The sequence below is a fragment of the Merops nubicus genome, unplaced genomic scaffold (genome assembly GCF_000691845.1).
Source record: "Merops nubicus isolate BGI_N331 unplaced genomic scaffold, ASM69184v1 scaffold1776, whole genome shotgun sequence".
Classification (NCBI taxonomy): domain Eukaryota; kingdom Metazoa; phylum Chordata; class Aves; order Coraciiformes; family Meropidae; genus Merops; species Merops nubicus.
In genome coordinates, this window is record NW_008616764.1 from 56,547 (window position 1) to 74,226 (window position 17,680).

Consider the following 17,680-nt stretch of genomic DNA (forward strand, 5'->3'; position numbering starts at 1 on the left):
TTTACTCACCTCTCCAAAGTCTGAAGTGCTTTCTTGTTTAATTCATCCTGAGTGCCTTTCAGAGTAGCTGTAGGACAAGATACAATGCCATTGAAGAGTTGAATTCAACACTTCAGATTAAACAGTCACACATGCACAGAATATTTCAAACTGGGAACATGAAACCTGTGGAAATGTGGTGGGGTGTGTGTTCACAGCTAGAAAACAGACCATTTTGTTTCTAAAGAACAACACAAATGCAGTACTTTAACCTGAACTCTCCATTTCATTTTTATTACAGACTCTTCCAACTCCCTCTTCTGAAATACAAAAGCATTTTTATTTACATATGCCACTGAAGGGATCTGGGAGGAGAAGGGGACACATGCTAACTAAATATTAAGAGTGTAACAGGCCCCCTGCCAGGTTCCTCTACATGCTGAAAGAAGTAACTAGCAGCATATTCTGACTCAGATACAGCCCATCTCCAGCACCATCTTCATGCAGGAGGGTGCTGCAGGTTGAACAGGGAACACCAGCAGCCAAATTTACAGCTCTATCACAAAACCCTTGACAACATACCACCTCCCTTGAGGTCACAACAGACTTTTAGGCTAAATCATGTGTGGCATTAGCTGCTATGTCCTCCTTGATGCCTCTAATTGGTTGACTAAAGATCCTGCTCATTACACTAATTTCTTAACATGCAAATGTCAAAGTTCAGACCAAACTGGGAACTAAGTACCACATGGCTGCTTATTTACACACATACTTACACACCCCAAGTGGGAAGGAGAAAAGGGAGAAAAATACTCAGCACTGTGGGTTCAGAGAAGGTGAATTTAATACAGCACAACAGGAGTAACAAGTAACAGTAATAACAATGACAGTAATGAAACATTATATATAAAGCAAGTGATACAAAGCACAGATCACCATGTCAGCATGGTATTGAATAAACCCATTTCTGGTGAAAATTAACCCTATCCTAGAGTGAATTAATTCCTAGACAAATGCATAAAAGTAGGAGAAGAATAAAGTTCTTGTTATGCCAGGGTATCATAAGATCTCATTATCAAGACAAAAAGGAATAGAGGAAGAGCTTAGAAGAATCATGGCTTTCTCAGATCAAAAAAAATCTGGAAAGCTAGCAATAATCTTCAGAAGTACACTGGCTGTCTTGTTTTGGTTCTTAGTTTTCTGATTTTGCATAGCAGTTGTTTCTTCTTCTGCCCATAACGAATTTGAGAGCTACAGATCAACAGCACAAAGGGGTGAGTAGTTAATCCATCATCAACATCCACCAGAATATATCTGACTTCATACGTCAAGTCAGCATAAGATCCAGAATAGATAGATAGTAGTATATATAGTTAAGCAACACAACCAGGTAAAATTCAACTATTCTTAAAAGTTAGTAAGAAGAAAGAGCTGTGTTCTTCTACAAGGCATAAGAAGGCAATCAGTTTCTTTGCATTCTGCAACACACTAGTGAGTGAAACTTCAAAAGTAATTAATCTTCCTGAAGTAGTTACAGTGATCAGACTTTTTTATTCCTACATCTGCCAACAGTTCTTCAAAACACCAGGTTCATTTGGGAGGAACAGCAATCCTCAGGATTTCCCCAATCATAAAGACCAAAAAAAATGCTTATGCCACAAAATCTACTCTAAATAGTAAAAACTAAACAAAAATTCTGCAGTTTAAAGAATAAATTTGAAGACATGAAATTTCATGCAGCATTTATTAGAAGTGTCAGGAAGTACTTCACTCTCAATAGCCTTCAACTGACTATTCAGCTCCACTGCCAAATACTGGAAAAGAGGAACAGAAGAGGAGAATTCATTTTTAAAAAAAGTCAAGATTGATGTAAACATTAAAATGTTTGAGGAGATACTGGAAAGGATTTTATCATAGCTATAAACATTGATGAAGAAAAATATCAGATTCTGTTTCTTAGGGAAGCTACAGAATTCCTTATGCAAGTTATAAAGCAGTTCTAGAGATGCCACACAAGGGGGAAGACTGAAATTGTACTATTTGCCCCACAAAATAAACATCAAATGGAAAAGCTAAGAGAACTTTTAGGTTCCATCTGGTAAGACATTTGACTGATGTTCAGCTTGTAGTCAGAAAGAGCCCAAAATATGTTATGGAAATGATTAGAACTAGTCAGCTTTGCCTCTGCAATACTGGGAAACAGCATGTGAGACCCACCTCCTACAACATTAACTGCATCTTCAGCTACAACAAAGTTGGAAATCAGGTTGTCCGTCTCTAGATTTGTGTCTGACTTGGGACAAACATGTTGAAATTTGTGTTTGGCAATATTGAGGACTGATACTGCAAGTCAACCATGTCACTTACAGGGCCATTACAGCTAAAGGAAATAAATTAGGGAAAAGAAAAAAAAAAAAGAAAAGAAAAAAAAATGACACTTGGGAGAGATGCAGAAAAAGCTTGGCCAGCAGGTCAAGGGAGGTGATTTTCCTCTTCTGCTCTTGCAAGACCCCACCTGGAGTACTGTTCAGCTCTGGGTCCCCCAGTACAAGACAGTCACAGACCTCTTGGATCAGGTCCAGAGAAAGGCCATGAAAGTGGTTAGAGGGATGGAACTTCTATGAAGAAGGGCTACATGAGTTGGGGTTGTTTTGCCTGGAGAAGAGAAGTCTCTGGGGAGATCTCATTGTGGCTTTTCAGTACTTAAAGAGGACTTATAAGCAACACAGTTGTTTGTTTTCTTTTCCAGGGTATGTTGTGTTAGGATAAGGGGTGATGGCTTTAAACTAAAAGAGGGAAGAATTAGATTAGATATAAGGAAGAAATTATTTACTATGTAGGTAGCAAAACGTCTGAACAGGTTAACCAGAGATGTTGTGGATGCCCCACCCCTGGAATTGTTCCAAGAAGTCATCATCACCACAACCCACTTGTGTCACTGAAAAGCTCTCACTTCAGGCAAAGAGAAGCTTGCACTAAGCAGACAGAATTAGGCAACTCTGACTAAATTTCTAAAACTTGTGCTTCACTCTCCAAGGTTGACAGCACGAATGGATTCTTCAGCTTCCACCCAAATTTATCCACAGCAAGCATGGCTGCAGCATTCTCAACCTGGTCTTTCCTTTTTAGCCTTTATCAAATGCTTCCCCTGTCTTCAATGGACTGTTCACCAAGACCTAAGGGAGGCAAAGTTGACAATACAGTTCATTGCAAAACTGGAACTACAAAAGGAAGAGAAAGGTTTGCTGTTCACATTGCCCCATTGGTAACAGACCTGCAAAAAATTTAGCATAGCAAAAAATGGACATTCTGCATGAAGAAGAGATTTGTGTTCCTAAGAGTGAAGCAAAAGAGGCAATGACTTCCTCTGAGGACACATCTTTCAGCTACTTCAGTGAGACTTATTTCAAGAAACGTGTAATTAGACATCAAGAACAAGGAAGCTACAAATACTGCTACCCAGCATATGTTCCAGGAAGTCTTATTTCATGCAGGAGTAAATGTAATAGTTATAAAGTGACTTTTAATCAAATGCTCCCACAAGTTCTTTGAATTGTCATTTAGTAAGAGTCTCCCTTCTGACTCTGCTGTTTAGCAAGTCCCTTTTGCAGGTCACAGAGAAAAGGCTGTAACCAAACTCCTCAGTGCCTCTGTCACACAGGAGGAGCAGTATTTACTAAAAGGACATATTAAGAAAGCCCAACTTTGGATGGAAGGCGTCTTGATATAATGCTGTAGGATTTATGAGGCAATTGGTCAAGTGTCTCTGAAACACTTAGCTACCATTGAAAATGCTGACACTGAAAGTCAAGTGGAAGTTATGGAAATCATATGTAGATGTTTGACTGTGTGTCTGTTTGACTGAGTAATGATGAGTAATGGTATAAACACAAGATTGACAGTATGAGGTAGGATTATAAGGGAGCTGCTGTCTTCTTTTCAACATGTTCTGCTCTTGCTTCCTCACTGTGGTAAGCTATTTGCTAATGGAAAACGTCTTGTTAGTGCAAATTTGTTATTTTCTAGTAAAATGCTGTTCCATATTCATGATCACCCTAAGCGTGCTTTTGAAGGACTTAAACCACTTTATTAAAATACAACCTGAAAGACAGAAATATACTCTTCAAACTTCCCTCAAATAACTAAATACTCTTCAAATTTTCTTCAAATAACTGAGCAACTGACCCTATCTTTGAAGGACTTAAACCATTTTATTAAAATACAACCCGAAAGACAGAAATATACTCTTCAAATTTCCTTCAAATAACTGAGCAACTGACCCTATTGACTTAAAGGTTACAGATACAAGGAGAAGGCAAATATTCCACTGTTTCACAACATAAATCAGATGCTAATCTGGGAAAAAATCCAAGACAGTTGTTGTGAAGACTGTTTCTTTTATTTTGAAAAGGACACTTATTACTACATCTGAACTAATCTCTTGAACATTCAGGGACTTCTCTTCCAGAAGAAAAGTTTCCAACTCGCCTTTTACTGCACCAAAGTATTTTTAGAGCCAGAGTACAGCACATGCCTCTACAACTTGATTCTTTAGAAACCACCTTCTTTCTATACTGACAAAAATAAATAGATTGTAATGGGCTAACATAGGAAACCTATATCTGAAAATAGTCTCTGGGATCTTGTAATAGCTTTAGGGACAGTTTAAACAAAATCTAGGCAAAATGCCCCCAAAAGATAGGCTGTCGAGTAGAACTCAATGTTTCATGAACTTAAGAAAAAAAAATGTACACACATATATGACAAAGCTCAGACTAGGAAGGACATCTGTTTCATGACACAAACTTTCTAAAGGGAGCTATTCTGAGACAGAGAAATGGAGAACTGAGGGGAGCTACAGTGCCTATGAGCCTCCATGTTGGAAAGCAGCTCTCAGAACAGCTGATCAGATATGGCTGTCTGAAAAAATACACCAACTTGTACTGCTGAAGAGCACAAGCCACTTCCTCACACACATGCCTTGCAGACTTCTAGTGTAACTTGCAAGGCCAGCATAACTCCATGATACCATACAGCTGCTTTAGCTCTGTTTCAGGCTCACTTGCTGGAGGAAGTTGTATCGTTTCTGTGGGACCCATGTGACAGAAAAGCCACTGCTTACGTGGGGGCAGGACTGTCAATTTGATCGTGAAACACTAGCTCAGCCATTGCACAAAGAAACTATGTCAGAAGGCCTTCTACCTATGTTAGAAGTTGTAGAAGAAACAAAAGATGTTTCCTACCTATGATCTTGATAAAGGTCAGAGCTAGAACTCTACCAAACACTGGGACTTAAAGCCCTTCTGTCTACCAAGCACCAAACTTGCAGGAGCCCACCGCCCAGTTGTTCCAAACCCAAGCAAGCATGGTTAAAATAAAGAATACTTCTTACATTCAGTGATCTGTGTCTAGTTAACATCCACATGTACCAGTGAGGTAGATATTTTTATCTTGTTTACTTCTAAGCAGAGAAAGAAACAACATCACAGAGAGGTTGAATCTCTGTGGGGAATCGGTAACATGCCAGGAACTGAAGTCAGGCATTTCTGACTCCAGTTCTTTACCTGACTTACAAGTGGGTAACAAAAATACCAAAATAGATGGAAAGTTTGACTTTTTGTTGTGTAAATAAGTGAAAGAAATGTATTAGAAATACTCAAGTAAAGTAAACCAAACACTGTTGTCTACAGTCAAAATATCACCTCCCAAGTAATGATTTGCATTTCTTCCTTTACCTAAAAACTTCTGAGAAGACAGTTCTCTAAGCACGTGAACAGTCCCCATTTGCCTTGCAATCCAATCATTTTTCATGTCCAGTCAGCACTAAAAGCAGAGTTCCTAACCAATTTCCATTGCTTGCACTGAAGACCTTGAACAGATGCTCTCCATAGGACATACTTGACAAGCAGGGTAACTCACCATCAGTCGCTTGAAGACTGTATGTCAGGCCCAGTGCCAGGTATCCCTTTGCTAGTGACTCTCCAGCATCCTCCCCCAGGTCTATCACCATTTTAGCAAAGTATTCTCCTTCTTCCAGCTGCAAAAGAGGTAGATTGAGACTTACAACATTTCCTCTAGACTTGCTTCAATATGATTATCACATTAGACTCACCTCCGAGGGATCCGAGAGCCAGTCGTGCAAGGGCTCCCGGCCACCACAGCAAACACTCACAGAATGGAGGATGCAGAAGGTCAGACCAGCAGACCTCAGTCCACATGCAGTTTTGAGAAAAGTTTTGAGTTTATTTTAAGCATCCACTCCAAACGATTTCCAGATGTCTAAGGTTTATGAAGAATACTGTCTTATTTTTACACTTCCCTTCAGGCACACTTCAATCCTGCAACCTTAAGTACGAATGTTGGACCAACTATTTATACACACTATCCTAGCAGTACACTGAGAGGTCTAGCAGGTTTCTGCCTTCAAAGAAAGACCATCCTGTTTTGCTGTATGTTTTTAAACCTTAGCAAATTTTACTGCCTTTTAAAACATTACAAGAGTAAAACAAGAAAGCACTTCAGTGCAAGCTAAGTTCAGCTGCTGCTCGCAGTTCTGCTGCCACAAGGAGGAGGCAGAACATTCAGGGGACAAATTTTGATGAGAAATACCACACAACCACAGGAGCTTAGGCTGCACTAGCCACATTTTGCATCTTCTGCAGCCACAATTACCTTGAAAATGCATTTTGTATTATGGATTGTAATGGGAAGAGAAAGCAGTCATGACTTGTCAGGATCATCCTTTGAAATGGCAAAATATATAATTTGGTCTCTTCTCCTACAGTACAGACTGCTCCCCAAAAAACTTCCTTTCCACATGATCACACAGATCTAAGTCTAATAAAAATATAAAGCTTTAATATCCTTAAAACCTGAGTTAATGTTAATTTTAGACAAAAATAATTTGAGTATTTTATTACTGAATAGTGTTCCTCATTTCTAACCTTAAATTCACATTAACATCACTCACCCAACTGTAAATAGGAAAGACTAAGGCCTGTAGACCATATGGAAAGCTGTAGGTTGGAAAGGTATAGGCAAAAGCTGTAAGCAATGCTTCAGAGACAGAGCTTCCAGGAAGACCTCATTTCTGCACAAGACAAGTCTGCAGATCCTGCCAACCATAATCAGAGTCATCCCCAATCATGAACCAGACATGAATACACTACCAAAAAAAGTCTTCCTTTTGAAAACTTTTATTGTATGACAACTGACTTTGTGGGATGGAGTTGTTTAATTCTGAGGAAAATCAAACTGTTTTAGAAGCATGTACTGCAGACTTAACTGAAACGGGCTCTCTTAATACTCAGCTTTGTCAGACTTCAGCATCTCACAGCTCCTTAACACCTAAAACCAGTCACCTGTAATGAACTGAAATCAAAATATACCAGAAGACCAGAAAATTTCTATTCTGCAGTGATCTCTTAATATGCTACCTAGGAACAGAATCTAGTGGACTTGATATACTATCCTGTCAATGGGCCTCCTAGTTACATCCTCCTAGTGACAATGAAGACATTCAGGTGACAACATTAACTAACAACTTCATAAATAAAGGAACTAGTACTTATTAAATGATATCAAACATAAGAGAAAAATTACTGTTAATGTAAGCATGAAGAAAGGCCAAAAAATGAGTGAAGATGCAGTCTCCACTGCCTGGGTCTTCTACTTGTACTACTCCCTGAGGCCATACAATTCATACTAGGTGTAGACCAATAGTTTTCAGATTCCTGAAATCTCAGATCAGCCAGCCCAATGACTTATATTTTATCATCAAATGCTCCCCTGAAAGCACTATGAAAGCTTTCAGTATTGCTGATTGTCTAGTCAACTAGGTATCTGGAAAATACTGAAACAGGAACATCCCCTTGGGGCACATTTAGGGCTACCAACTAAATTGCAAGCACTGTCTTTAATAGCATAATCCAAAGTCTATTGACAACACTGGAAACAGTCCTCCTGACTTCAACGACACTCAGATGAGACCCTTTGAACACTGATCACATCAGGAAGACAGACATTTGTTCCAGGAGATTCCCTAATCCTGTCAGTAGTCCTACTGACTTCCCTGCCATGTACTGAAGCATGCTCTGGACAAGAGCCTAGGACAATGGAAGAAGAAAATGTCCCATGACTTGCCTCCCTGAGAAAAAAAAACAAACCAACAAACCACCAACCAAAAAATCCCTTCCCATGAAACAATAACTGAATCCTTCAGCTCTCAGGACCCTTTATATAAGATATGAAATCTCTGCAGATGAAAAATTAATTATGCACCTCTTTTGTGATCATAAAGCTACTTCCCCACTTTTTCTTCTTTGTTCCTCCTCTTCTCCCCACACAAACTTTCATCCAAGAAGTCTCCATAAGATGAAGAAAACAGATATACAAGGAATTCTAATGACTAGCAACAAAGGGTAGGGGTACATAGACTGTATTTCCATACACTCTACACATGTGTATTTCCATACACATAAAGAGATTAAATAAAAGGATTTGAATTAAAATGGAGGCATTTAAAATTGGAGAGATTTTGCTCCATTGTTTCTCTGAATGGTCACCTGATGGTGTTTCCAGTCTGACTGATGGCCTGTGCTGCATAAATCAGCAGCACACCATTCAGCTTTCTTGCCTGCCAGTTATCCAAGGCCACCTGTGAGTGTCAGATTAATGTATTGTATGAATAATTAAAACCACAACTTTTCAGAATGGCAGAAAGAGCTCTTCTAGCACAAACATTCTTGTCAACATTTATTCATACTAAACACTAATGGCACTTCGACCAGCCACAAAGATTCTCATGAATGCAAACTTGGGTCAGCTGAAGGCTGCTTTGAAAATAAGTGGCCTTGCAAACTCCAGCACAGATGGTTCTGCTTATGAAAGCAGTTACTTCTTCTTACAGCTCTCAGCCACTTCTCCTGCCAGCCCTGCTGTGGCTGCCACCTGCCCTCTCTTCTCCCATTCTCCTACTCTTCAATCGTTCTGGGCAAGTGTGAAAAGACAAACCTTTCACTCACATCACCCACTGTGAGGTTTCAACTCTCCCAGGGCATCAGTCTTGCTGACTGCCTACTTAACTATGAATCTGGAAACTACTAACTGAAACAGGAATACCCCCTTGAGGGATACTCAGGGCTACCAACTAACTGGCAAGAACAACTGGGGTCCACTCTGGATGAACACACCCTCTCCATACACCCGGGTGAGGGACCAGGAGTGAGCTGGAGCTGTGATCTGCCAGTGAAGTCGTGTCTGTGGGGGGCCTTAACCATGTGAGATATCTCCACTCTGTGCTGTAGCAAACAGGAGAGCAGGAAGGCCTCCAAATGAGGCAAAAACCCCTTTGGGATCTCACCAGATACAACCGTTCCCAGCTTCAGCTCCTGCATACTGCCACATAACCTGAAGCAGCAGGATCTGCTCCCCCTTTCTCCCCTCTCCACATGGTGCCAGGTTTTTGAAGTCTCACCCTGTGGGACTCCTGGAAATTGTGAGCTCAAGGTACACAGAAGTGAGCCAAATGGCAGTCAGCTTATGAGGAGAACAAGATGTCCATTCCTTCTCAAACTGCAAAGCCAGGGGCCAGCCTCAAGATGAAGGGAACATAAATGGTTCATTCCCTTCAGAGGAGGACTCCAACCTTAAGGTGACACAACACTGTATTGGAAGGGCAAGGAACATGGATCAAAAATTCTTGTGGCAACTTACAGTCCCTTTCTAGTAAGCTCTAAGCCACAGGATGCCACATGTCCTCCCCCACAGTAGGCATGGCACAGCATTACTTGTGACTTAGAAATGCAGAGCATACTGTTTCTACCTGGTTGCTAACAGCATCAACAGCAGCTCCCAACACCACAGAAAAGATATTTCTTTGGGCATCAAGAGTGCCACTGACAGCTTGAATTCAGTTTTCTTAGAATCACTACTTGTTATTTTCTCAGAAGCAAACAAAAAACAAAGAGTCTCAAAGCCCCACAGCTACACCTGCAATTTGTCCCTTACTGTTCTTACATTCTCCTGCATATTCTACACTGAATAGCAGGTGGAGAGAAGTGCAGCACCACAGGTTGCTGGGAGAGGATCCCTGCCTTTGAGACCTGCATGGAAGAAAGCTCAGAAAGCAGGTGTGGGGGAAAAACAACCTAAAAGGAACCTTTTGTATTTTGAACTCAAGCTGTACAAACTGTCAGGAGGCACCTGGAAGCACTAGCTAAGCAACCTCTCCACCACACACAAGCACACACCTGGCACCTGGAGAGAGACAGGCTGCCAGACTGTGACCTGACACCAATAAGACTGTAATCCTGTGGGGCTGGGTTCCACCTCCCTCCATCACCTTTGATGGAAAATGAACAGTTGTTAGCTGCATAACCCTGAGGGATGTTTTCCCTGAAACAGAGTGGCTGTTCCAGCCACCCTTGTTATTTGACCGTAGGTTTTGGTGTGTGCTCAAGCCAAGCCTGGGGGCACACTGACAAGGGAGTGGGGAACAGCAGGTGCTGTCCCCTGGCCTGTCGCCACCCAGCTGGTTTCCAACTGCCACCCAGCTTGTTTTTAGAAAAGCTCAAGCCCTACCCTACTGAATCAATATCCTCCAGGACTGTAAGTGGAAGCTGCAGTTCTCACCAGCATGGATTTAGAACAATTGAGGGCAAGCAAATTGATGATGTACAGTAGCATGGAAATGGCACCTTACTCCACTGGAAGAGAAGTGCACAAGGGGGGAGGCAAGAAACACATCAAGTGACACTGGACTTAAGAGAGCAGACAATGTCAGTGAAGCAAGGGAGTTTGGACTCCAGTGAGACTGAGTGATATCCAAGCACATAAGAGACTCAAATCCTGCAGAAAGGCTATCTATGCAAAATTATGCATGATATTAACTAGTTGGATTGACCTTTTCTTATCATTTTCATTACACTGGGTTGAAGGCATAGAGATTAATTCAAAGAAGAGTACAAATTAAATACTGGGAAGAAAGAATGAGAAGAGGAAAAAGGCACAGGAAGAAAGTGGCCAATAAAGCACAGTATAATGGAAGGGGTTTGTCCCACAGCTGTTTACAGTATATAAAGTGAACCATGTTACATATATCAGGAAAAAAAAAAAATCCTGTAGTTTCTATTGTCAGGCTAGTCAGTATTTTCTCCATGTGTCAGCAGTGCTAAGCCCAACAACTTGCTCAGCCCCCAGGAGTTAGGAATACGTGGGCCTTTCCTGCACTGTAGCAAGAATGGTTTGTTCACAAGGGAGATATATAGAAGGCAAAATCCTTGGTCATTTCTCACATCTAAAACCCTTGGGATTGCTTCAATAACAGCAGCTGGGATGTAAGCAGGAGCGTCTTTTAAAAGATGGAAGAAAATTCCAGTAGCTCCTTACCATTCATTGCTTTCTCAGTAGTCTCTTGCCCTAGCCATGTCAGTCTTCCAGACTGTCTGCTCAGCAGGTGGAATAACTGATAATGGGGCTAGCTTTGATCTCTCAGTATTATTCACACTAGAGTAAGACCGAAGCACTTCCGTGTGACTCCAGGGCTCCTCGGCGACTGGGTACAAGCACATGCCCAGCATTTATTATCTACTGTGACAGGGTCAACAACGGACAGCAGGCAAGAGAAGTACTCTGGGATTAAGCAGTCTGTGAAAGTAATGAATGATAAGCTGTTACCTCAGAAGTATGCAGCTCTAAATCTACATCCTGCCAACCTCCCCCCGCCCCATGATATATTGACCTCTCGGTATGTCTTACTCCCTTTTTACGACTCCGTGCGTGGTCTGGCCTGGCCTGACCCCACTATCTTCTCCTCTTCCCTGATGGATGGTGTGATCTCTGTCTTCCCAGCAAAGTGCTGGAGCAGACCACTCCACTGCACTCACTCGGGTTGCCCAGTGGGAGGAAATGAGGGAACTGTCCCAGCGGCACAGCACCACCTTGCGCTGCAGCTTTGGCCATGGGGTGAAGCCCCTCCAAAAGCTCCTAGTAGCTGGTAACACTGGCATCGTTTGGTGCCACACAAGTTTAGCACAACAGTATTTTTCTTTTGTCGACTGTGGGGCAATGAAAATACCAAGAACACGTCCCACATCTTCCTACTCCCTGTCAGATCAGAGCCCTAAAAGATTCGAGCCTATCTTAGCATTACAGTCCATTTGTTTCTATGTGTATTTACAAAGCTTTCAAAATTAAATCAGTGGAGTGAAAAGCACAAGAAAGCATTATAGTGACCCTAAATGCCTTCCAATAAGGTTCCTCCAATGGAGAAATTCAGTATTTAACTGTATGCAGTTCTGGTTTTAGTATTTTCACAACACCTGCCATAAAAGGGTCCTGGAGAACCTAGATCAGAATGAAATTAACAGCACTGTACTATTAAAATACTAAACCAAACAACTTATGCTGCAAATCAAAGCCACTGCCAAAATAGGCAAATGAGCATTCAGCTGAGGTTCTGCCAGGGAAGGCTGAGTGAAAGAGGAAATTGCAGAAAGCCTTTTAGTAATTGGAACTCTGAATTTCTATTGGACCAAATGCAGGATAACCTCAGTATGGACATATGCCACTGTAATCAACCCTCATATGAAAATTTAAAACAATACTCTGAATTTCAGTGGTCAGAACCTTCATAGTGCATTCTGGAAAGCTAAAAGACAGCTGGCTAAACAGAAATTGGCTTTGTGTTCAGTTGCTAGAATCATTCACATGGGAGTTCAGCCAACTGTTGTGCTGAAACTCCAGCAAACTGGAAGACTAGGCAGCATGATGTCTCAAAAATAATTCTAAGCCCACTTTAAAGGCATTTAAAATACCTGAGAAATGGTTTAGATACAGTATAGAAGTTCCAACTTTGCTGAAAACTTTTGTATTTCACAAGCTTTATTAATACAGGTTCAACCATATCCTGACCAGACAAGCATGGTCTATACAGGTGCACTAGTTTTGGAGCTTTTCTGGTCCTCCAAGACAGCTGACATAAGCTTTAGAATTAATGAAGTATTGATTTACTGTTCACTCTGCCTTTTTCTTTTTTTTAAAAAAAATTAATTTCAAAACCCTGTAATTCTGAAAAAGGTAACAAAAACATTGCTTATATCACACAGTTGTTTACTGCAGGCCCAATCCTGAGAGCTAGTGGTTGATGGGGTAAATCATCTGCTGATGTAAGCCAGCATGGTGCCAGTAGCATGCCAGTGGAGCAGTGCCAACTTACATCAGCTAATAATCTGCTCATACTGTCACACCAGAAGCTGGGGGCATTTAGTTCTTTTCCACATCAGGCTCTGTTATATATTGATTTGCATGGCACAGTATGAATGCATGAACATTTTTACTTTGATTTGTTCTGCACTGAGAGATTATTTCCCAGATATGATCTGAGCATCCTCAATGCTGTAAATCACTATGGTATGTTTCAATTAATTTTTTGTTTTCCCTGGTTCTTACAGTGTGCTGAGACATCATGTACAGAGCCAGCAAAATGAGTTAAGTGACCACTAGATTAATTGAGAAAAACTGTTCTGTGCTCCTCATGACATTCTGTAATTACCCAGCTGTGTAAGTGGGTTTTGGGTGTTTTTTATTGCTAGTAGCTGAAATAAGACTAAAGTATGGCTTGTCCAGGGACCATAAGCAGAGCACAATACTGAACCAAAAGCACACAGCAGACAGAAGCAGGACATATAAATTAGCTGTTTCATCTGGATAAATGGTGAACTGATTTCACCTTTTCCTGCCTAGCCAGCAATCAAGTACATAGATGTATTTCCCAATTGAGACATTAATCATATTTTATATGTTCTGAACAGCAAGATATGTTTGAGTGTTTGTAACTGTTAATATTTGTCCATTAGACTGTTCCCATGCCACGTCTGTCCTCCTTTCTATTTATACTGGCATTGATCAGCTTGTTCACTTCCAGTTTAAATGATTCAATTCTGATTTGATTGCCATGTAATTTAAATGCAAATAATTACTGTAAGGATGACATTTAGAAAAACAGCTCTGCTGAGCAGGAAGGTCTTTATTAGGCACAGGATTTTGCCAGTAATATCAGAAGCATCCCTTTGACTATGTGATGTGGGAACCTATCATTTCAGTTCTTTTAAAAGATGCTCGCTCTGATTTCCCTCTGACTCCCCTTAATTAAAACTCTTCTACACCATCGTGAAGTTTGGTACCAAGACAGAGCATAGGCCATCAACTGAAAGGAAGAGGGGAGAGGAATATTTTTAATTTGGTTTTAGTTCATAAGGTTGTGCTCTAGAAAACTGCAGTAAAATCACCCTCTTGTGAAGTCACATCTGTATTTCCTACTGCACCCCACTTCTGAGCCACGGTCTGTTTGGCTAACACTGAAAAGTGTTTCACACAATGAAAAACCAGTAGATGCAGGGGAAAAACCTCTTACATTGCAATAATCAAACCCAGCTCATTTTTCCCTTCTTTCTCCTGTATTCTAAGATTAGACTGTTGCTTTTTCAGCTCTGCTGTAAGTCTGGAGATACTGGACTGCCTGAGGACAGAGTTGGAACTGAATTACAGTCTCATCATCTTTCCTAAGTGTCACTATAACAAGGTATTTTTATATGCTAGCTGAGCTAGAAGATCCAAAGAGATTTTGTGCACAAGTACCAACCAGAAGGACAAATCCTGACTCTGCCCACTTCTGGACAAGGCAGCATCTTCAATTTGGGGTCATAATTTCACATTTAACTCCTCATCCCACAGTCAGTCTTTAACAGTACCATTAGAAATTTATTTATTTTATTAGAAATCTCTCCTCAATGGTGAGAGCTGCATAAATAGCAGAGTAACATACAAAAGAATCTGTGCCAGTTCTTTTCTCATAGTACATAAACTATGTCCTTTCACCTCAACACACAATGACCCAGCATTTGGTAGAGTGCCTCCATTAAAACTTCACTGCTCCTGTGGAACCTGAGAACATTGCAGGGATCCTGGCTTCAGCATGGAGTCTCACAAGATGCAATCACTGCATTTCAATTTTGTCCAAAGGCTAGTTAAGGCAGAGATCACATGTTCAGCAAGTATCAAGAGACCACGGCCTTCCTGCAGTCAGAACTTGTGTTTAAAAGTGGTCAAAGTCAGTCAAAGCATGTCTGAATGGACCATTCTCTGCTATTTGCCTTGTTGTCTTCTCTCCTGAAGATCTTGAACTTCACCACCTCTCAGTCAGTGCAGTCGAGGCTACCCCAAAACTCCACATTTCCAATTGTTCTTTCTTGTTTGTCAGTGTCAGATGTTTCAGTATGTCTTCCCTTACTGGCCTCATGGCTCCAGTGCCTCACCCTTGTTGGATTCATGTTCACAGAGCAGGAAGGCAAAAGAGTAAAAGACCTATCTGCAATGTGGAGATCCCAAATTTGTCTCCTATGCTAAAATTCAGTCTCCTATGCAAAACTAGCCTGATATCAGAGAAGGATTTTCCTTAGATTTAACATGACTCTTCTGCTGGGTTTTAATTTTTTTTTGCCTCTTGGCAATCACTGAGACAGGAGAATTGCCAGGGGAACCTCTTAAGAGTCCTGCAGTCCCTCACTATAGCTCCAAGTGAATGCAAGAATTTAACCCTAGCTTCAGAGCCTACAGAGTAAAAACATCCATAGACTTGCTGATGGTTTAGACTAATGACAAGCTGATCTTGTTTTAAAGACTTTGTCAGAGATAATAGTGAAAGTGTTCAACACAGCTGTAATGTCTGATAGCTCCAGGTGAATGCAAGAATTTAACCCAAGAGGTTCCTCTAGCTTCAGAGCCTACAGAGTAAAAACATCCACAGACTTGCTGATGGTTTAGACTAATGACAAGCTGATCTTGCTTTAAAGACTTTGTCAGAGATAATAGTGAAAGTGTTCAACACAGCTGTAATGTCTGGCTTTCATGTTGTTCTAACATCTTTAAGAATCAGAAAAAAAAATACTGAAAAAATAGCATTCACTGTGAATGTTATTTTGTGTCACTGAATGACTTACAGCTCTCAAAACTTAGATACCGAGCTAAGAGTATAAAAGAGTTAAATTGCTCTATATAGAGAGCAGAGGTAGGTTGGGTAGTCAGCAAGGATTCCCTCAAGGCCCTCAGACCTGAAAAAAACTGCCTAGAACAACATAATTCCTAGTTTGTGCTGACTCACATGTAAGTTTAACTGTTAGACTCTGAGCAGTCTAGTTCACTCAAAAACATCACAATGAAATCCCCTTGCTGACGGTGGTACAAACTGATCCACCTCAATTCAGTTTAGCTAAATACCAACTTTCACCAGCTAGGGATGTAAAGGATGGGGAGGCTGGGGGGCACAACAACAGCAAATCTAGCCCCTATAGCTTTTCACCAAAATCTGGGCAGATTCTTCTGGTAGTTTCTTTCATGTCTTCTTGCGTCTTTGCTTGACTTGTATTAGCAATTATAATCCTTCACTGACTGCAGGGACACCTCGTGGTGAGGACAGGTGAAAACAGCAGGCTGCCATTCAATTAATTAAACGAAGCAGCAAAAGACTGACAGATGTTTCTGCTCCTTGGGATCATCAGAATTTCACAGGCACAGACTTCCACTCCCACTCTGCTTCTGGGGCATACATTAACACATTCAGAACAGGAAACACAGGACAAGAACAAAGGACCAAGCTGTCCAGCAGACCTGAGCTGTTTAACAGTCCACCTGTAATTACAAACTTTTGTCTTCCAGGGGCTACAAGAGTGGCTGATCCAACCCAACACCCAGCTGAAGAAGCAGTCTGCAGAATGGCTGTTATGGCTTTCTCCTTTCCTTTTTTTTTTTTTAAATGTGCCAGCAAAACACATTTCAGTGACTCACCACAAAATTTGTGGCTGGGATTTTCAATTTTATTTTAAAGGCATGCACACGTGCATGATTCTTAGCAGGATTTCCCTTTCTCCCTGCTGCAACTACACTGTGGCACTGTCACTGCAGCACCTGGATGCATTACATAATAAGAATTGCATCAGCTCACTTACCCAGTGGAGTGACCCAATGCAGACCTTGGCAGCCAGGAGGGGAACGGTGGGATCCGTGGGTCGCAGTTTCGCACACTCTCTGAGCACTGACACAGCATATGCTGACTGGAGGAGGAGGGGGAGAGGAGGAGGAAATAAAAAAGGCTGATTAGACAATGCTGTTTCAGAGTCCAAGCAAGGTACTTCAGTGAAATGTACAAAGAAGTGCTATGAAGTAAAGAATCATGTCAGCAACAAGTTAGCAAGTTTATTGCCACCTCCACAGGCAGACACACGCGTGTGCACATGAACACACACTCTTCCCACGCTCAGAGGAGACATGCCAAGGACCCAGCTCTCCCTCTGCACTTTACAAGGCACAGTTCTCCTCAGCTGTTAATGCTCTGCTTATTTAACTCTGCCCTCCCATTTCACAAGAATTCTGCTACAGTTTTTCTTGCACACAACTATCTTCCCATAAGTGAGAAAGGTCACAATGAACTCATCCTCCAGTCAGTTAACGTTTTAGGCCAGCTCTACTCAGAGAAACGTTTGTACAGATAAAGTAATCTGCTCTTTACATTGCTTTGTGTCTTCTTCAGCTCCAGAAATTACAAGAATACAGCTAGGATCCCACCATACAAAGGATGGAGCAATCAACTGCAGAGCAATACGCTGTTCCTTGGATGGTCTGAGTAGCATGTGGTAGAAAGAAAGCC

The 17,680-nt window shown here is 41.3% G+C and overlaps 1 protein-coding gene across 1 annotated transcript in view; it reads right to left on the reverse strand.

The window, feature by feature from the left end:
* Positions 1–17,680, reverse strand: part of LOC103775459 (tetratricopeptide repeat protein 7A-like) — a gene marked incomplete at both ends in the record, with an annotated part of 81,523 nt that overhangs the window by 51,651 nt on the left and 12,192 nt on the right. Inside the window, 3 exons of the mRNA XM_008942914.1 lie at positions 10–67; positions 5,899–6,016; positions 16,983–17,087. Of these exons, the coding sequence (XP_008941162.1) occupies positions 10–67; positions 5,899–6,016; positions 16,983–17,087 (281 nt within the window). The remainder of the gene's footprint in view (positions 1–9; positions 68–5,898; positions 6,017–16,982; positions 17,088–17,680) is intronic.